The sequence below is a fragment of the Anas acuta genome, chromosome 2 (assembly GCF_963932015.1).
Source record: "Anas acuta chromosome 2, bAnaAcu1.1, whole genome shotgun sequence".
In the NCBI taxonomy this organism is placed as follows: Eukaryota; Metazoa; Chordata; class Aves; order Anseriformes; family Anatidae; genus Anas; species Anas acuta.
In genome coordinates, this window is record NC_088980.1 from 43541511 (window position 1) to 43563393 (window position 21883).

Genomic DNA, 21883 nt, shown 5'->3' on the forward strand with positions numbered 1-21883 from the left:
GTGTTTGGACAGATCTTCATATATGTTATGATTTGCATGACAGGATTACGCTGCAAGAATGCAAAATTCATAACAGCACTCTTTTCACCTACACAGCAACTTCTGTCAGTTCTGGGAGAACAGAAGGGGTGAGAAGACTGACAGAAGAAGCAGAGAGCTTTTTGCCTGACACCTTGCCCTGTAAAGAAAAAGCTGTGGGGGAAAAGAAGAGAAAAATTAAGCACTTCAGTTGGGAGTATCTTACCTGAATAGCCTGTCGTCCTTGCTGAGCATCTGCCAGGAGCTGGATGGTAAGAGTCCTGGAGTCCTGAAGAGCATCTTGGAGGTAGATAAAGCTGTGACCCACATGTCGTCCCATGGTACATTCCCGACATATGGGGACAGAGCAAGTATCACAGTAGAAATGCAGTACCTAGAAGAGAAAAACCTGTATCATTGTCTGGTGAAGACTTGAAGGCAAAAAAAAAAGTGACAGGAAAAAACAGATAATTTAAAAAGGGTGGTTGAAGGCAGTAGCAATGGGCAAAGACTTCACAATAGTTTCTCCACAGAGGAAGAGCAATCCCTCCTAGTAAGCTCCAAATTGTACTTTAACAGTTAGATGGAAGTGTCATTGTTTTCTTTGCAATACAATACTAGGAAGAATGTCCACATCAGCTCCTCTTAAGAACGGAAGCCATCTGCCAACACTTACAGATTGGAGATGTCATCTATGGCAAGTTTCAGATGAAGACTTTTCCTGCGTACACAACACTACATTCTCTGAAGTGGGTCACAATAATCACTGTGATGGAGAATAAATAGAGCATCCCCACCTTTCCCCCTCCCAGTGGAAACATTACGCATGCTGAGAACCATCCCGTTTTCTCAAAGCACATAAACCACTTATGCTTATTTAGGGCAACGACAGTATTAGGCAGAATTCAATCCTACCACTCCCAACTGCAAAGCAACAAAACCTTTGCTCTGCCACAGTATTTCTACACTAGTGATACTTGGAGATGCTTGAGTTGGAGGAGAACAAGACAAGACAGTAGCATGCCTAGAGCATTTTTGTGTTATGGGGAACTCAGGGTAAGAACTAAATCCCACTCTACTCACAAAGCACTTGAAAAGTATTTTCACTTCACAATGAAAGCCTTACACAAGGCATCAGCCCAGCCTAATAGTTGGGTCCATTCACTAGCCGTGACAATTTCCATTCCATCCAGTAGAGGGAAGTAGCACACAAAAATAGCATCTTCCATGGAACTGCTTTCTTAGAAGAAAACAGATCAGCTGGTTTGTTTCCAAAGATGCAAGTAAGGGAACACAAAACTTCAACACAAGAAAGTCTCTAAGAAAGTGTACGTAGCTAAGAGCAAGACTTTAAATAATGTTAGAAAAATCTAGGCTACCACAGAGGAGTCAGAAAACCACTGCGGAGCCTTATTTGCAGCTTACAGTACAAATAATATTTCCATCACCAGCTATTTAAGGTCTACCTCAGAAAAGGCAGCAAGAGTAGAACAAAGCCCGGGCAAGTATTCGATATGCCTGTCTCCTCACAGCTGTCATCCAGCCCCTCTGACTGCAGCTAGCAGCCTGCCATACAGCGCATGACATCCCCATTTCCCTTCTCCCACAAAAGAAAGGGGGAAGGGGGACAGGTGATTCCCTCAGATTTCCTGTGTTGCATGAACTGCCATTTTAAGCTCCTGTAAGTGCAACAGCTGAAGTGGTACACGGATTAATTTCTCAAAGGGGTATGTGTGCATTTGTGCACGTGTCAGATTTTACTAAAACCCTTTTCTTGAAGGTTCAGTTTTGCTGTAGGGAAATTGGAGCAGACTTCGTTTTGCTTCTGTTCAAACACTAAACCCTTAAGCACCGTCTCAGATCCTCAGCCTTTTTTAAGGATGTAAAAGCCGCCTCAGTTCTGGAATGCATTTTTCTATATACATCTTCCCCAACGACAGAGTTCCTTGTCTTTACACTGCGGTTGTCTAAATCTGTATACAATGTTCACTTGCTCATGCCGTTCTGTAATTTTGCTGTTGAAATTACAGGGAATGTTTATTACATGTTGCTGAATGACTCCACTTAAGCAACTGAGAAGTTGAGAGAGAATGAAAACCAAGACAGGGTATCAAGTTAAGTCATATGAATCCGATATACTTTAAAAACATACAAGAGGGATTTGGGGCCTCAATCAAGCAGAGCAGCTGAAAGGAAAATGGTGACCATATGAACAGAAGTCCAAAAGCAAGTTAAATCTGTTGCGAGCCCTCCAAAGTAGGCAACACCAGAAGCAAAAGCTAGGGTAAACACCACAGACCTGTCCTGCCAGCCAGGCATTCCTGGAAGGTGACGGTGTCCACTGCAAAGAATCATCCCGCTGTTCAAGCCAAAGAGAAACTCAATTTAACATTCACAGTTGCCTCTTGCCACCCACCATCATGTGGTGGAAAACATCCCTCTTCAATTTAGAATGAGGAGTGACAAGAGCCGTAATTTCATTTCAGAAGTGTGCAGATTATGTAGGATGTGGGTTAAAGTATTTTGGGTAAACACTACAAAGTCATTGACAAAGCCTCCTGTTTGTTCCTTTGTAAATAGAAAATTTGTAAATAGAAAATGGTGAAGTTACTTAGATTTAAATCGGGGAGCAAAGGAATTACCAAGCTTAGGTAAAAAGAAGGGGAAGAAGCAGACTGATGGACTGATCTCCATCAGTATACTGTTATTTAAAACAGTTCTTAAATACACAGGTGAGAAAGAACAATTGCCTAATATCCCTGGGGCACTCAGTGGGGAATGAAGGTGGTCACCAAAAGACTGGAAGAGCCCCTCAACTCCTAGATGAACTAAGATCTGCCCAGAAATTCCTCTCTGGGCACACCAACCCCAAATGAGAAAACAAGAACAGGAGCGCCCAATAGGATGTACATTGGCTCTACCAAGCAGTAGGACTCTCAGCAATCCAGAGTTATACTGGGAAGTACTCAGCTGTGCAGGGCAAAGGGGGATCTGTGCCAGTCAGACCAACAGAGCTTGGAGCACAGCATCCAGTTTGTCTGTGCTCACATCCACAGCCACTCATTTATTGCTACACTCGAGTCTTTCTGCATCCCAGTTCCTAGGTCAGGGAACAGAGGTTGGGTACTGATAGGTAGAGCTTCTATACGTGCTTCTAAGGAGAAGGGGGGAGAAAAGCAAACACATAAACAAGCAGCCTATCTAAAAACCAGTATACTGATTTTGTATTTTCCTGATACAGGTTTTAGGATGATACAGACTCTGTTCTCTTTTCAGCCTCAATGCAGCTGCAGTGTACCTAGGGTGAAAGAAGCTGGTGGAGCCTCCCCCTGTCTCAGCAGCAAGGCCACCCTGAATTTCTCTTGCACTGTTAATACAGCAACATACAGCTCCTTCTGTGCCCAGATCACTGCCCTTAAAACAACAAGAAGAGTCTTGAACTGTGGATGGGTGGGGGTAGTGGAAGGGAAGAGCACTACCAAGTCCTCCAAAACAGGATCTGCTTATGACACACAGCCGGGAAAACAGCACTTAAAGAGCAAAGACAAAAAATCCCCCCCTCCACCTGAAGAAGCAGAGACAATACTAAGCAAGCTAACTAAAGAGATCTAAGCTAATCAACCATCGCCCTGTTAATTTCATCATTTTCCTGAACATACAAAGACATTTTGCAAGTAAAGCCTTCAACCGTATTTTCTTCTCTAACACAGATAGGAAGGAAATAAGCAAGGAGAAAGCAGAAACAGATTGCTTTCAAAGAATTTCTGAATTGTGCTAGTTTGTGTTTTTTTTTTTTCTCTCCTATATAATTACATAAAACCACGATTGTTTTTTAGGGAGAAACTTACCTTATCAACACTCATTTCAGTAAAGCTTTCCAGTAAGAAAAAGATGCGTGAGCAAGTTCAGTATGTTTTAAGAGAGCTGTTTTGTTACATTAAATCGTATTTTAGAGTTCCATCAAAATTAAATGAAGAGATAAAAGTCAGCAGCAAAAGCAGAATAGTTTCAGAGATAGTTACAAGTGATTTATTTTAAAATAAATCAGCTATGGGTTGATTATTTCCCAAACAGGAAATATTTCCTGAATTGGTGGCACACAATTTTAGACACAAAACAATAAAGGGAGCCTACTTCAATTTAAACAGAATCAGTGAACCATATTACAGGGCTATTCATCTTTTACAGCCACAGCAGCCCAAGAAATACAACAGCAAGGCCATAAATGTGATTGCTTCAGGAAAGGCTGTACAGTGCACCGTAAAAACATTTTACAACAGCAGGAATTCCTGGGTGTCGCTCTCCCCATTTTTTGGTCCATCTGCTTTCAAAGGGGGCAGGGGGATGGGCGGAGATGTTGTTAAACGTCCCCTGGGACTGCACAGCAATCAATCATCATCTGATGAATGGCCACTAAAGTTAAACCCTGACCCCACTCCACAATTCCCACACCAGCGCTCCTCTCCTCGCTGCTGACCAGCTTCCAGCGCGCTCCCCCCGCCCCCACCTCCCAGCCCTCGCCAAAATTTCCCAAATACCAAGGGCAGACAAAAGCAGTGGAATGTAGTAGGCACCGGGACAGAAGAAAATGCAGCAAAAACAGCAGTTGAGGAGGCTTATCCTTAACCTGCATTTAAATAAGCGGCCTCTCAGCCATCCTGCTGATGCCGTTCATCCCCCAGCTTGCCAACACTTGATTTCCCTCATTTTAGAGCCCACAAGAGCCATGTATGCACACAACTGGCGGTAAAGCATGTGGAACATAGCTGCACTGCACAAAACACGCCGTCATCACGACATTTCAGAGCCCTGACAAGATTTTTCTTCAAGCCTCCAGTGTTAGGAATTGGCACAAGGCAGCAACACAGGAGGCTATGTTTTAAAACACAAATGAAGTCTGATGCTCTGAAAGCTGGCCTGTAATCTTAAACAAAAAACCCCACAGACAAAACAGTAGTCTCTTGGTTTTACCTTTTGGAAAAAAGTAGCCAGTCTGAAATTTTCCATTAGTAAAGGTGTTTTATTATTTAATTCCCTTGACAATAACTCAAACACCAGTGGCTTTGTTAGGTACTATGCGAGGCTTTGAGCATTATGAATTTAGTATAAACTCATTTTCCAGGGAATTTCAGTCCTTTTCTTCCACTATTTTTTTTTTTCCAGAAGATCTAGAAAAAAATGCTTCCCCACATCATTCATGCAGCTATATATATATATTTAAAATACACACAGGCTTTAACAGCATAAATACATCACTCAGGAGAACTGGATCGGAGCCTGATGTAGACAATTCTTGCAGAGTTTAAGTGGAAAGAGGTAATATTGTTCACACTGCACAAACCTGGTTCTTAGCTCCCATTTTAAATGCAACTTTGGAGAACGGACTTGCAACAATTAGTTTGTTTCACACCAGGATCGGAGTAGCATTTTAGGTACCTTAACTTCTCCACTAATAACCCTTGAAACATGAATACTAAATAGAAATACTGAAGATAAGCATCAAATAACTTACGAATACACAGGTAGCTCTCGAGGCCCAGTACATGAAGGGGAAGACCAACCCCTGCTTAACCAGCAGTCCTCCTGATGTGGAGCCACAGCTCAGGGCTGTTGTTTCACCCTAAAATTAAACCACCCTGCTAGCTGGCAGCTGCTGGAAGAGGAAGCCCTGTACCTCCTGCATTCTCCTTTACCTCCACACCACCCTTCACCACTCATGCCTTCCATCCCAGTTAAGAGATGTGGGGATCTTTACAAGCAGCAGAAAACTCGTTTTAGGAACTGGTTTATTCAATCTGACCTTGTGAACTTGAGATGAGCACTGGCTAACCAGATTTGAGTCTGACAAACTAAAAGAGGTTTTTAAACCAAACATATCATGCCCCTACATTTTGTGATTTTTTTTTTTTAACCTTTTCCAGTCTTGCTATTGTGTCATAAAGCCAGTAAAAGCAGCTGCATATTTTAGAGAGCTGATGTGGCAACGTTGGTAGTCAGATCACTTACATTAAAAGGTTTTTTGGAAGATGCATAGTTCCACTAACCAAAATCAGAAAAATCCAGTGGGTATTAGTCAGCTGCGAGGAAGCAAAGAGCATTTAAGTCATCTTTGTAGCAGAAAGCACCATTTACAAATTCAAAGTGATTTGGGTTAGAAAGGACAACCAAGTTCCACCTTGAAGGGCACATCCTCAGTGGCACAGCAGTCTGCACTAGGAGGCAGGAAGTCACACCCTTGGCAAAGCCAGTTTAAGGCTCCTCTGGCTCCAGCGTGATACAAAATTGAATCCTGTGCTTTGGACTGAAGTCTTACAGCTAGAATTTAGTCACCCACCTGAAGCCCCAGAATCTCAGCATCCAAAGTACCTCAACAGCACCTCTGCCAGCTGCAGGACCCTGGTCATCCACTCCAAACATGGACAGCACTGCACCACTTGCCTGGTGTCTGTCTGGCATTTGGAGACTAACATCTCATCAGCTAGCTTCCTTGAAGCTCTTGGGTGCAGGTTAACTGGGATATCTGATGCAACAACATACTGCCTCTGAGATTCTGGTCATCCATAGACTGGAAAGAGCATTTCACAGCCACCTTGAACTCATTGCTCCAATTCTTCCTAAATAGGCTTAATGTTGTTCTAATATTAATACTGAGTGGCACGGGTACAATTATCACAGTGGGTTATCAGTGTGTAACAGTAAACCTGCATTCCAGAATTTTCTTCTGAAGAAATTGTTTGGGGTAAGAAAACTCCATTTCTTTTGTCTTAAGAAAAAGTCACAGCATCTGCTTTGGCAGCTAAGCAGGTAAAGTAGCCAGTCTGCTGGCAAATGCAATAGTATCAATAGCTAGTAGATTATGCAGCCAGTGATAAGTCAGCTCTTTTAGAGCTTTCAATAGGGGAGACCAGCCTGTGCTTCAGCATGCAACTCATTAGCTGTTTAAATGCAGCTTCTATGCCAAATCTACATGACACGAGTAGCAGCAGGGTGGTCTTGGCACAGGGGACAGTGGGCGGATCTAAATATTCAACAGTTCAAGAAAGCACATTAATAGCCTGCTGTGGATGCAGATATTAGAGCGGGTCAGGACCCAGTTCCACTTCAAGGCCGTTTTGTCCAAGCCACTGTCATGAGTCCCTACAGGTCACTTGCTCAGCATCCCTGACTCCTTAGATCTCTTAAAAGAGAGCCTTCTTCTCTGCCAAAGCTTGCCCACAATTTCATTGATGCTTTAAGTTGCAATGGATTGACAATTGTTTTGCTATCACACGAAGCTTTTTTTTTTTTTTAAAGTGAAAACCAATAAATCTCTACATCCCTATCAACTTCTTCAGCACATTTTCCTCTTTTCACACAGCTCAATATCAGAGCCTTTTAAAGTCTCTTCCATGCCCAGGATGAGCTACAAACAGGAGTTAAGGTATGCTGGAGCTCCCAGTCCCTCACCTGTGGGTACCATCAGTAGAGTCCTCACCCCTTCACATCTGTGTTCCTCAGCTCTGTCCTGCTCCTTGCCTTACAGAGACCACCACCTCCATTCAGGTCCTTGGCTGGCCATTACAGAGGGTTGACAGCAAGGATGCTATAATTTATATGCCTTGCAAACAAATAGGTAGAAGCTTTGTCTCTTAACATACTGGAGAAACACCTAACCCCTTTTAATTTGATGAGGGAAGTGAGAAATCAAACTCCAAAATTTTCAGCTTTCCTTCAAAGGCCAGCTCTTCCTCATGCAAGAGGAGTCAATTGGGGAACATCTTAAGCTGATGGACTGTGCACAGTTTGCCAGAGCGGTTTCCCAGTCCCAGCACAAACAGGTCTTTTGCAGGATTTTCTCACAGAGCCTGTAGTCAAACCACTGCTACCTAGGAAAATTCTTTGGTGAGCTAAGTCTTATTTACACAACAGATTCCCATTAATATTTTTAGTGGGCTGCACTGGGGGGGTGGGCACACAAGGCAGAGAACCTACCAGGCTAGACATCTTAATTTCATAATGCTCAATTGTTAGGGAGCTGAGGGAAAAGAACATTTACCCAGAGAAACTGTGGCTTTGCAGATTTTTACTTTTTAAAATACTGACACAGATCCACATCAGTTTTGTGGTAGTTTTGTTTTTAAACAAGCAGTACTAGGAGTCTTGATTCAGAAAAGTATTTATAATATTTTGCCTTCTCTTTCACAGTGTAACACTTCAACTACAGCATCTAATACTCATAAGAGAGAATACTGTAGTGCATATTTGATAAACTGTTTAAACACCACATGAATTTAACCTTTAACTCAAACTACAGCAGCTAGAGAATACTAGAAAACTACCCCCAACTATGAATTCCCATCTCCAGCTGAATTCTTAGCCTATATTGCAGCTTTATAGTCTAGTAGTTCCCCTCTTTGCTTGTGTAGCAATGATGAGTAAGGGAACCCAGAGTCAAAACTAGAACAGAACAGAGATCAGAAATAACAAGTTTCAGAGATGTTTCCATATGGAAGTGACATTGATATAAAAATATAAGTATCAACAGCTTTAATTTCTATCTTGACATTTCTCTCCCCCAGTCAGAGGGAGATTTGTCTGTTCCCATTTCTTAAAAAATATTTTTAATAATGTTATATCATCTCTAGAGAATTTGAAAAGCATCTCTGTGCCTTTTTAAAAGGAGGATTTGTGCTAGGATGGATGGAAAAACACATCGACTTTTAGGCTAGCTAACCTCAAAGCCGTTTTAACAAAGAACTGCAGATATAAATTTAGCAAAATGAAGCAATTCTGCTATCTAACACCGCCACTACTAAACTCTGCTAAGAGTAACAGCCTCGTAGGCAGTATCAGCCCACATACTTGTGGATGATGCTGTCCCTTCCCCCTTTTCCACTATCAGTTCTCCAACAGATTTACCTAGCATTATGCAAGCTAATATCACTACAGAGATAACAATTACTGAAGGGATTGGGCTGCTTGCAATGACGCCTTGTGGTAAGGCTCAAACACTTTTGCATATACAAGAAAGAAATACCTCCATCAGTTTAAATTCACAAACAGCACTCTGTTGCTACCCTATGACAGTTTAAGCTGTGCTGAGCAAAAAACAAAGAACAGTGCTACCGATTTATGCTTTAGGGCATAAGCTGATCACCTGGATATTAGGAAGGAATTCCTCCTGCCTCTCACATTCTCAGGGAGAAACTGCCTGGTTGGCCAAGTGTGCACATGTTTGAGGTGGACAGGGGAAGGGAAAGTCTCACCCTTCTCCTCTTCCCCCCAGCATTCGGCATTGTCTGCTACTGCAGGTTGGACACCTGATGGGGAACAGCAACTTGGCTGTTCCTCCTGCTCCTGCCTTCCAGCTCGGCTGTCTTTAGAGGAAAGCTGTAACAAGAATGGCCGTGGTACTGAACTCACACACAGCAGGAGCTGTTAATTTTTTTTCTTTAATTGTGAAACAATCCATGCCTATTAAACAAGTCCAGTTACCTCCAAGTGCCATATGCACATCAAACTCAGGTCGAAGCAAATATGACCGACTGTAGCCTTTTATTAGGAAATACAGGCAAGACTTGTCTGGGAAAACTGACATATAAACCCATTCCAAGTGTTTTATACTGCAGTGTTTTTAGTTACTGCTTATGTGGAACAGGTTTTGTGGAAAGCACAAAGGCAGCACTGAATTGGCCCGCTCTTCTGTTCTTTGCCTTCTCTGCTCCTCTTGCCTCACACTGTCCCAATCACTATTTTTATAGCTGTATACCCACATACAAAAACTCCTTATTGGGTGAGGTCTTTGAAAAAACTTACTGTTCGTCGCTGAAACCTAAAAATTGCTAACATGAACATTTGGAAGAAATCTTCTTTAAAAGCATTCAGACTCTCCCTCTCTACCATCATCCTCCCAAATGCTCACACTAAAAATATGCAAGTGTAAAAACTTTACTAGCTTACGTACACATGTTTCAGAGCAGGAAGAAAGATTACAACATGTTGAGGTTTTGGTTGGGATTCCTCATAAATGAGGAAACTTAATTAAGCAAAAACAAATTTGGACTGCATTGAAAGAGTGGTGAGTTGCAGAGCCAGGCAGTAGCTTCTCATAGCATATTATATAGGCACCGTATTGGGGTTCCTTGGCTAATACCATCTAATTGTACCATCCATGTCAAAATAATCATTATCTGCTCCCAGCATATGACTTGGCATGTATGTCTGCGTATATTATTCCCAGAAATGATGTTGAACGTGAGGATCAAAGCTTTGCTGCTAGTAGTAGAAAGCCAAGACCAAATTTATCAGATTAGCATGCTTGTTACAATTCCCCTTAATTTTAGAGAGGATTATACAATCACGTTTTATGAAAGACTCCTCCTGAAAGCGTTATCCTTTGGGTGCTAGTGCACTATTACTTCTAAATGAACTCTAGTATTTAGTGTTTGTTTTGGAAGACCTAGCTGTCTTAACAGCCACAGGGCATTTCAATAATCATATAACAAACATTACTGCAGGTTACTCTTTAATCCCTTGTGAGTGAATGAGTAAATTCTTGTCCATCTATCATATAATGACACGGCTCTGCAGTTGCTGCCAAGAAGGTACTGTAAATCATAAAAGAAAAACAGATCTAAGAATAAGTAGATCTGTTCCTAGAAGGCAGATGTGTTTACTCAGAATAATTTTATCTCCATTACAGAACCGTAAGAACCGAAACCTTTGTTTACAAGCTGTTAACACAGAATTCAACATATTTCTTTCTGAAGGCTTCAGACAAGTCTTGATAGAGAATTCAAGTATGTCTTTATGTTCCTCTGGCTCCTTGTCTCTCCAGTGACAGAGCAGAAGCAAGACCTCAGAAGTTTCAGAGCTCTAAATTATTCACTTACCTGCCCTCCTCTTCTTTCCAAATTGGTGAAATACAGGAACAAACAAGTTCAAATCCTATGGCTTCCCTTCCCCCCTCCAAGTTTTTTTTTTTTTTTAAACTAACAAGATAGTAACTATGACAGGACAGAAAGCAAGTACTGCAATTTTATTTTTATTTGCCCTCATGTAGAGAATTAAGAAAGCTTTCCTTTTGAATTTGGGAGATGAGGGAAGAGAAGCATCCCAGGATGAATACAATTAAACAATGAAAGGAAAGCAGAATAACTCCTTCAAACCACAGTGAAGATTTGAACTGCTTACAAACAGTAAACAAATTGTATTTTGTCATTGTGTCACAGATATGGTTACTGCGTAGTATGTCCAGTCTAGAGAGACCAAAGACAAGCCTCTGTCCCACTCAAGGTTTAAGTTATGATTCACACACTATTTTTAACCCATTCCATGAGGCTCCCATGGGTCAAGTATGTAGTGTAGTATACAGCGTATATGTTCACACTGCTGTCAAGTAAATTGTTATGGAGCATTATAGTTTTGCCCTAAACAAGCTACAATAGGTTTAGGGCCAACCCCAGCATGCTTCAGCAATATACATCAGACTAAGAATTGGAAAGCATTCTGGTTTTCTAAATGCTTAAATACTTTAAAACATTAAGCAAAAGCACCAACCTTCTCAACGGCAACATCAGCTGTTCCACGCAACACTTCCTAGCTTTAGATTGCTTCTGTATTGTGTAGCAAGTTAACCTTATCTAAACTTCAACTGTAGCCTTGTTTGAGCTTTAAATCAGGATGAATGTAAATATAGAAGGTTTGTTCAATAGGCGACAGTAAAAACAAAAGAAAAGCTATCCAGGCAGAACTAGGGAGGAGAACCAGACGTGGCACAAAGGAAGAGGGGAGAAGGGATAACTGACATGGTTAACTCCTTGCTCAAGCCTGGGAAGAGAACAGAGGCAATAGTCTTAACTACAAAAAAAAAGTTGTGTTGTGATTCAAGCGGCACTGTCTTGTTAAATAACATACTCTTAAGGAAGAGCCCTTTCCTATGAAGCAAAGATGTGGAAGTGCAGCATCCACGTTATGTCAAATCTGCTATTGCTGACAAGCACCAGGAGTTCGACTGCATTTGGGGTACACAGTTTCACCAAAAGACAGGGTTTACACAAAGGAGGGTTTTGTCCTGAGGGGGGAACCAGGTAGGCAATGCAAAATATTTTCTTAAAAACTGGGCACAATCAGCAGGAAGTCTTCACAAATGCTCATGTCCACACATCATGCATTACAGCCAGGCATTGCTGGCATTCAGTTACAAAGGTTTTGACAAATGCATCAAATTGTAAAACACGAGTTAAGCAGCAGCCAGGTTTCTTTTCAGTGCATTGCCAAGCTAGCCCTTCACGTCCCCTACCTGCTAAAAAACTTTCAGGGGATAGATCAGTTTTTGTACAGAGATTTTCTGCAATCCTGGCAGAAGAACAAAATGTGTTTAACCACATTCCCAAGCACAGGTAAATTAATTTACTAAATGAAGTCTGCTTGGTTAAAAGACTCTCAAGGAAGCTACCTGCCTTCCTCTGCGTCAGCCTATTCATCTGTTTAATCAAGTCTAGCACAGGAACTCCCAAAGACAACATGCTGATGAAAGAAAGGAGGAAGGGAGAGCTCCAGGGTTTTCTGACAAGGTCCTCACGCAGCTCTTTCACAGCAACTGTGTGCATTAAGCACTCCGCTGTGATTCCTCAAGTCAGCTCGGAGGTTAATTTAAGACAAAAGGCTTATTGGGACAGTGTAATGGGGGTGTGTGATCAAAAGTGCAGGGGAGAATTTAAACTCTGCAAATTAACAGATGCCCACAATAGGGATTTCAGGAAACGCTGCGGCTCTACCTTTGTCCCCTACCAAGAGGTTAACTCGCTGCACCCCGCATACCACCTCCACTGTAATCAAAGTAATGGAGCAACTTTAAGAGCCACACACACAGGCAAGTACCTCTGGTAGCTTAGTACCAAGACAGACCTACTGCATCAGGAACATCGCTTCCTGTAACTCCCCTTTCAAGTAATAACCAGACCACTGATTCACTTAGGATTTAATGAGATTACAGCTTGAGGTGATTTGACTGGAGACCATAAAAGTTTTAGGAGCCCATCTGCTCTGCAAAACTAACCTCTCACACACAAGGCCGGGTACGAACCGACCTCTGAAAGCTGAAAGCTGAGCTGTAATTCAGGCAAGAAGCAAGTCCTGGTACCTGGTGGGCAGCCGGGCCAGGCAAAATGGATTGCTGAGTGCTTGGAGAGATTCCACTCAAGTACTGATGCATATGGAAATTCCTCTTTTCATTGAAAGAATGGTCACTTCAGGGTACTTTCCCCAACATTATCACACCATTAATAGCAAATTCAAGCTGTGCCCGGTGCGGGGGTTGTAAAGAAACAGCGCAATTTTCACCTCGCCCTATACACCAGAAATCCACGACAAAGTACTCAAAGTGTACTGATGCTTGATCAAACATTGCTGTGCTTTGAAAAAAAAAAAAAGAGAAAAAAAGGAAATTCCTAATCAGTAAAAGCAAAGGCATCACTGCCTTCCATCTCACTTCACACTTTCCCTCCATCAAAAAGCAGCACACACGTTTTCATGAGCCAACTGCTCACATTTCTCCTGCTTCCCACAATCAGATCAAACATTGATTTTTCTTCCAATAAATATCATGGGGAAAAAAAAAAAAAGACTGAGAACAGAATGGGAAAGAGCTACTGTTTTTATTAAGTTACCTTTTACAGACCTGTAAAAAGTGGCATTTTAGAGACTGCAGTTAAAATGCTTTAGGTCTAGATGCAAATGCTGGACAAATATTCACATTTTGTTATGATAAACCCAGCTACAGCCAGCAACGTCAAGCCTCGCTGGGCAGCTGTATTTTGTAGTTTAAAAGAACTTAGGTGCTGTTATTTTTCCTTCCCCTTTTAGGCCGAGATGTTTTGTTGTTTTGTTCTCACTTCAGTAACAGGCCTCAATATGCAAGTTACATCTGGAAACAGACAAAAGCCAACTGCCCAGCAGTATTGGAAAATTAAAACATTGGGTCAGGCTCAAACGGACTAGGAAGCCAAAGGTCAAAGCAGCATTAAATCATTAGTTTCCCAGCTGCCACCAAGGCATGGAGTTGACCTTTGATTTTGTAAGAAGTGGTCCAAGCAATTTTCTGGTGGCAATATGGGCAATCTGGCACAGTGGAATATTATCCTTGAGAGGGGTGGGGGTGGAAAGGAGTTTAGGTCTTGCAGGCAAAGATTAAACAAACCCTTCAATCTCTCCAGACAAAATTTGCTCTGCTAGCTGTAAGCGCAATTAGAAAATTATCAAGCTTTAAGGCAAAGACACTCAAGCATTTGAATCATGCCAGTAACTTCTATTCATCTAGTAGGGAGAGCAAGGAGAAATTAAAACCGCAATTAATACGTTTTTGAGAATATCTGAAAATTGCATTTTTCCTGGAATGATTTAAGTTTAGAAGTCACAGTTTAAAGTCTTGGCTATGTATTTTTAAGCAATACATTTGCGACTGATCATGGTTCTTCAGACTAAAGAACTAGAACACTCCGTTTAACACAGCTGAGGTAGCAAAGATAGAAACAAAGGCTATCATCTCTCTCTAGTCTCCAAGACCTTAAATTTTATCTGCTACTGCCCCCTCTGGTAAGAGTTCCCAACCTGGTCCTTACACACAGCCTTGCTGAACACCAAGGCTGTGCATGCTCAGCTCTGGTCCATCAGCTTCCAAGCTCCTAGAATGGAGTTGTGGCTATTGCCGCCTGGCAAAGGGCAGTACAGGTATTTAAAGGGGTTTCTGATGCCTAAGAGTCACAGCAGTGTCTCCAGGCATGGACTGAATCATATCCACAACCCTTCATGGCATGGGAGAAATATTTTTCAGAAAACTGCAAGTAGGCATTGATGACTTCAGTGAAAACATGCCCTGTACTGCCAGCTACCTTGTTCTTTTTGCAATCAGTATTTCCACTGCCCACGGGAAAAGCACACAACCTGAGCAACTAAGGGTGGGCACACCAACCCCTCTGCTCACACCCTTTATTTCCAGGAAATGTTCACTTTCAGGCAGCCAGCATGCATATAACTGGTTCTGAATGCAGATTTGTGTATGCAGGTCACACAGCTCATCGCAAGAAGTGAAACTTCTGTCCAACCCTACTGTTAACTTTAAGTCTGCTTTAGTAACAAATCCTACCAGAACAGAATGCAGGAAGACCGTACCAGCAATTTCTCAAACAACCTCAAAGTTCATCCAGCTGGTAAATTGAAGAGCTACAGATGGGCTGTTTATCCTTCAAACCTTTCTGCAGGTACCCAATTCAGGTAGCAATTAAGGAACAGAATAACACAACAGATGTCCCCTATACAGAGACTTGAGGACACAACTTTGTCAAGACATCTCAGAGAAAGGTCATCTGAGATTCTTACTTGGTCAGCACTCTGGTTTAACCACGTTAGCACATACTCCAACCCACTCCTGAGACAGCATGGTAGGCTGCTTGAAGCAAAGGTAATAAGCACCCACTGTTTGCTAGAGGATAGGTTCTACCACCACTGCTTTCCTTACAAGAGGGGCAGGGCAACATTTGCATCAGGTCTGCACGCTACAGCTTTAGAAAGTTGGCTGTTGCTGCACTGCCTTCCCGTGCCACGGTCCTGAAAAGAGTGCACAGTACTCAAAGCTAGAAAAGGCCTTGCTAAAAGTAGCCATTCCACACTTTTCTAGCTTTCCAACTTGTAGTCCTCTTCTCTCATATAAAGAGCTCAAATGGTGTTACATTAGGACTGGATAATATGGCTGTTTTAGAATTGTAATTCTGAAAGTGGGTACCATCCTCTAATGCAGCTTCTCATCAGCCTGGAGGAAAAGGACCCAGGGGTGTTGGTTGATGAGAAGCTCAACATGAGGCAGCAGTGTGTGCTTGCAGCCCAGAAAGCTAACTGTGTCCCAGACTGCACCAAAAGCAGTGTGGCCAGCAGGACAAGGGAGGGGATTGTCCCCTTCTGCTCGGCCCTCATAAGACCCCACCTGGAGCTCTGCATTCAGCACTGGGGTCTCCAGCACAAGAAGGATGTGGACTTGCTGGAGAGTCCAGGAGGGCCCCAAGGATGCTCAGATGGCTGGAGCACCTCTCCTGTGAGGACAGGCTGAGGGACTTGGGGTTGTTAAGCCTGAAGAGGAAGCACTGGAGAGAATTTAGAGCAGCTTTCCAGTGCCTAAATGGGGCTATAAAAAAGCTAGTGAGAGACTATTTGTTGGGTGTGTAGTGATGGGATAACAGGTAATGATTTTAAGAGGTAAATTTATATTAGATATAAGGAAAATGTTCTTTACTCTGAGGGCTGTGAGGCCCTGGCACAGGCTGCCCAGAGAAGCTGTGGATGCCCCATCCCTGGAGGTGCTCAAGGCCAGGCTGGATGGGGCTTTGGGCAACCTGGGCTGGTGGGAGGTGTCCCTGTCCATGGCAGGGGGGTTGGAACAAGGTGATTTTTAAGGTCCCTTCCAACCCAAGCTATTCTGATTCTATGGTTCTGTCAAAAACCTATGAAAATCCAGCTACTTGATATACTTTCCTGAGAAGGCCCTTCTGTTTGAGCTAGAAGCAAGACAGATCTATGCCCAAGAGCTCTCCAGGGACTCAAGTATACCTTCTGAACCATAAGGAGCAGCCTAATACTACAGACAGCCATTTGCTCTTAAGCAGAAAGAAGAGTGCCATGGGAATGCAATTAGATGGTAGTCATCCAGGTGACCAACTGCCCTGATCTTACCTCAGCCCCATTCTGGCTGCTATGGGGAAGGTAACTTTTCTAGTTCCACTAGAAAGATTTGCTACACCTCCATTCTCATCTCTACAAAGGGATCAGAGCCAGTATTTCCAGTTAGTTTCAAGTTAATATTTCAAGCTTACAGTGGGAGAAAACACCCTAAAACTCAAAACCATCAACAAGGAACTCCCAGAAAACTACTAATATGACTTTCTCAAGCACTCGGTCTGAAGGATGGAAATAATCTACGCATACCCCTACAGCAGTTGCTCTGAAAGAAAAAAAAATTGAAAAGCCAATAGGAAATTCTTAGATCATCTAAGATTGACTGATGATAGCAATGACTGCCAATACAGGCCATCAAGATAACACATGACAAAGGCACAATGTTATGCAGTATCCCCACGTGCTCCTCAGCTGAAGCAGTCCATTATCACCAAATGACAACAAAGGACCTTGGAGCCTTCTACAGGAGAAGCACAAAAGAGAAGACAGACAGGCCTGTGGGAGTTACACCAGGGGTGACCAAAGAGGCCCCCTTTCTGCAACTGCACGTTCCTCTTTACTACTGTGCCTCTTATCACTAGAGCCAGATACCGGGGAGCTGCTGGAGAGAACAACAGGCAGCAGAAGCTGGGGACAATAGCCTGGATGTTTGGGTGTGGTGGCCAACAGCAGCCAAAACCAACTATTTAAAGCAAAGCCTTGGGCATGGCTGAAAGCACCCTCCATTCACACACTCTTAACACCTTCTGCAAGAAGCTGGAAAGGTGCAGCTCCCCCAGAGCTCCTATGCACAGCGATCAGCCTGAACTCTTTCAGGGCAGGTAGCTTGTTTTACTTGGGCTATTACCAAGCAGGCAGCAGGCCCACTTCCTCCTCCACAGAGGTGCTTTTATGAAAGGACCTCTTACCTCTAATTCCTTTGTGAATGCACACAAAGCAACAAAAAATTTCGTTTTTGTAACGTGGTCTTCTTGCTTGGTCCAGACTTGCTGCTTATTTGGAAATGAGGAGACAGTTTTTTGGGTTTTGTTGCCTTTTTTTTTTTACTGGAAGGACAATCCATAACCCTACCTCAGGGCAGGAACCGAAGTGGAATTCAGAGATTCCTCCAAAACAAATGGTTAATAAAAGCTAATAACCCCCACAGTTTTGGGAACACAGGGCTATTGTCTCAGCCTCAGCAGACTCCATGGGCTTAGTGGATGGGCTTTCTAGTCACACTGACCTCTCTTGCTCCATGGGAGTAACAGTTTCACTAGAGACAGAGTTTACAGTCTGTTTTTATTAGAACCACACTGAGTTACTTCCCAGCTCATGATCCACTCCTGGCACTCTCATTTCCAATGTTCAGAAATACAAAGTCTTCGGATATATGCTTTGTCACATTTCTCAGTCTTCTAGAGCCACTCCCCTGAGTGACTCCAACCCTGGAGTGCCAAGACTGATCCCCACACAGTCCGGGCAGCACAAAGTGCTCCTGGGAGTGGCACTGGCATCTAGCACTGCACTGATCTTATCAGGGCCATGAACTTAACAGCTTACCAGCTGGCATCACTATTCACACAAATACAGTAACTTATTTCCAGGAAGCGTTAAATCCTACCTTGCCTTCTTTCCTGCTTGGAGAAAAGCAAAAGCTGAGATGCTTTCACCTCAAGGGTGAAGAGTGGAAGAGTACCTTGGACATTATAGCTGCACAAAGAGATGAGAAGCAGAGCTTTGTTTTGAACCACACCAGCTTTTTTCAGCCTCCTTCTTCCATGAAGCTGCCATTAACACTTCAGACAGTGGGCCAGAACAACTAGCTCAGCCAAGAAGCCTTGAGAGGACTGCTCCTGGGAGCTCAGTTTAGCCACCAGTAACAGGCAGTAGGGGAAGAGAGGGACCCTTGGGTAATATGAACAGAGCAAGTATTCCTTCCTGCTCCTGATGTAATTGGGACTGGCTGGCAGCAGACCTTTGTATCTGAGTCAACAGCTCCCTTGAAGGCCTAACAGATGCCAGCAAAAAACAAACATGGAATTTTCTGTTAGGAGGTACTCTATATGACCTCATTAATACCCTTCTCTGCTGGCATAAATAAAACATAAGAGTCACATGCAGTATTTTCTTGATGCTGGCTTACCTAGGGTAGAAATACTGCAGATAGAGAACATTAACAGTGCTCTAATCTGGTAGATCAGCAGCGGATAGCCTCGGCTAGGTGAAGTTTAACTGTGACCTCTATAAGCAAAACTGATCTTGCAGGAAGTCGCATGCTCAGAAAACATAATTCTAGTGAAACAGAGGCACTCAAGATGCTTGAGATCTGGAGCTAATACAGACCAGGAAGGGATTTCTTTTCTTGGGGGAAGAAGGGAGGAGTCAAGAAAAAAGGAAAAAAGCTTACTAAGAATGTTAACAGCAGACATTATATCTAATTTCTTTGCATTCCTTCCCCCCCTCCTTTTCCTCCCATTTTTAAAAAACAGGAGCAAACTTGCGAGTTAAGGATTCTGATCAATGCAACATGTTAGGAAAAGAGAGCAGGAGGTCAAGAGGAAATGATTAATCCTGTGCAGAAGACTGGCAGGATGGGTCCTGGAATGGCTTACCAGAACAATGCCCCCACTAATAAAGCAGGTCAAAAGACCCTTACAGTGAACAGAAGCCCCAGTTACACTGTACATTAATATTCTTCCCTTAGCCCAAAGTTACATTTGTTCTTTAAAGCCTGTTTCAAAAAAAAAAAAAAATAAAGCAAGTGTTGACTTAGAAGACAGGTGAAAAGCTGTGGTGCCAGACACAAGCAACAAATCTAAAAGATAAAGGACAACAACTTAACAACCAAGCATTAATAGCTACGTTGTAAGACCGTATTTATAGAGAGCCTATGTAAATAGAGGAATGGGGGAAAACCCACCCTTACAGATTGCAGTTGTAACACTTTTCTGGTCATGCACTGGACCAATGCTGCTGCTTGACAAAGACTGAGCTTGTGCTAACTGCATAGCTTAATGTGGAAGAAAAAAGGCCAAGCAAATCCACTGCAGGCAGTGCTTTGGCTATGAAGGTGAATGCGGTTCAAGGTTTACTCTAAGAGATAGTTATTTACTCCTGTGGTTTTGTGGTGTCAAGCAGATCCAAAGCAGCCCTGAGTGATTCTCAGCCCCTGATAGTTACCCCAGTCTCACAGTTTCTTCTGTCTAGTTTCATCAACATTGCAAGTTCCTAGGGCTGCTATGTAGGACCAATCAGGGAAGTCAGCTTTACTTTCAGATTATGAACCTATAAAAACATTCATCTATTTCATGATGAAAGTATGACCTCAGATTTATGCTTGCAAATACTCAGCTGAAGTCTCACAACTGTTTTGAGGTAAGACTCTCCTATTAAAGAGCAGCACCCCCCAGTTCTTAGTGAATTCCCTCCTGCAGGCATTAGCATATTGCAATGCCATCGAAGACCCGATCTGGCTGAAAGCTGCCCCAAATCTAAGAGTTGCTGACAAGCCAGCTCCATTCCCTGATACGGCATGTTGTACCGATTGTTGGAGGCACTGGGAATACTACTGAAGGTACAAAAAGCTGCCAGAGCAAAGGCAAGTTGTGTGAACAGGCAGCTAGGAGCCAGGGGCCAGCCTGCCCTGCCCCTCCTCCCAGCAGCATGCACTTCGCTCTGGCCACTGCAGAACCACAGCCCGAAGGAGCAAAGTGGTGGGGAGGGAACGCCCTCCGGCAGCATTGCTGATTGCCTTTGTATCAGCAAACAGCCTCCATTTTGAGGAGCTGGAGGCTTTGGGGGCAGCCTGCAGAGGCCAAACATCAGCTTTCGGTGGCTAGGAATACAAATGGCAGGTCCGTGTTCATGCTTCCCCTCATGGTCTATCATTAATGCCACTGGGGTTCTCTCCAGCCACATGCTGCCCCTGTGCACAGGAAACATTTACCTTTCGGGTCCTCTTCTCCAGCAACCTGGGTGCCGAGCCCCTCCTCCCACCCCACACCAAGGGAAGAGGGCAGCACACAGGGCTAAGGGACAAGGAGAGCAGGATTCCTGCAGCCAGACCAGCCCTTACAGCATCCTCTTGCTAAGTCAGGACACCCAAAACATCGCTAAATTGAAGATGAAAGCAAGCGCTAATCATTTTAATTTATACACACCATTTTAATCTGCACTCTCTACGCCATCCCACTGTTTCTGCAGGGGAAAGCCACAGATTGTAAAACAGCGCACAAGTCTCAAACTGGGGAGGTCCTGGGGATTAACAGGTCGTTTCAGCTGGGGAAATCCACTCCTCTTAAGAGCGGTCAGGACAAAGCTCCGGTTTATTTACAAGCGTGTTCGACTCTGTGGGCTCCACAGGTCTCTTGGTCACAATAAAAATCCAGGTAGTATACACAGCAGTTTGTGCCAGCACCTGAGTCCTGCCAGTTTGGTGGGCACAGCCTATTATTCTAGCATGTGGCCACCCAGGTCTGCTGAGAATTAATGTTGGGCCACAGATTTGTTTATTAAATCAGTGAATGAAGTTGAAATTTACCCCTTCAAGTCAAAAGGACTCAGTTATTAAATCCTTTTGTGTGTGTGTCAACCTAATTCCCTATTTAATCCACATTTAGGAAAGTGTTTTTTAAAAACAAAAAATATGCCTGAACTACTAGTTCACATTATTCTGCACCATATATTGGGAGAGGCTGCCTTTTTTAAAACACATCCTAGTCACAAATCTCAGAGTCTGTTCACCAACGCAAGAAGCCTCAGAGCAAGTTTAGGGTATGCACCAGCACAGAATCACAAGCTATTTTTCAGCAGCACATGGCAAAAGGTAAAGCACCTGTGAGCTGACAGGGTTATTTTCCCTATGCCCAGAGTGCCAATACGCAGGCAGCCCTGCACTGCTGGTTCAACACGCCAAACACACAGATGTTAAAAAGCCAAATTGTTATCTGAAGCTCGGTGCACGTGCTGAGTTCAGTGCAAACATCCATTTTGCTCTGCCTCCCCACACAAAAGCAGGGAAAGTGGGTTCCAAAGTTCAAGCACTTACTACAGATGAAACCCAGAAGAGTCTCACCCTCGCAATGGCTCGCGCAAAGTTTAAAGAGCCAAGTAACACACCAACCATTTAGGCTGCATCTCCTAACCCTGTGCAATTTGCTCTTACTCCATGAGTAACACA

At 43.3% G+C, this 21883-nt stretch overlaps 1 protein-coding gene across 3 annotated transcripts in view; it reads right to left on the reverse strand.

The window, feature by feature from the left end:
• TRIM71 (tripartite motif containing 71) overlaps positions 1-21883 on the reverse strand; it is a 60436-nt gene that overhangs the window by 18896 nt on the left and 19657 nt on the right. For all 3 annotated transcript variants that reach the window (XM_068674469.1, XM_068674470.1, XM_068674468.1), the window contains exon 3: positions 245-412. In XM_068674469.1, coding sequence (XP_068530570.1) covers positions 245-412 — 168 coding nt within the window. The remainder of the gene's footprint in view (positions 1-244; positions 413-21883) is intronic.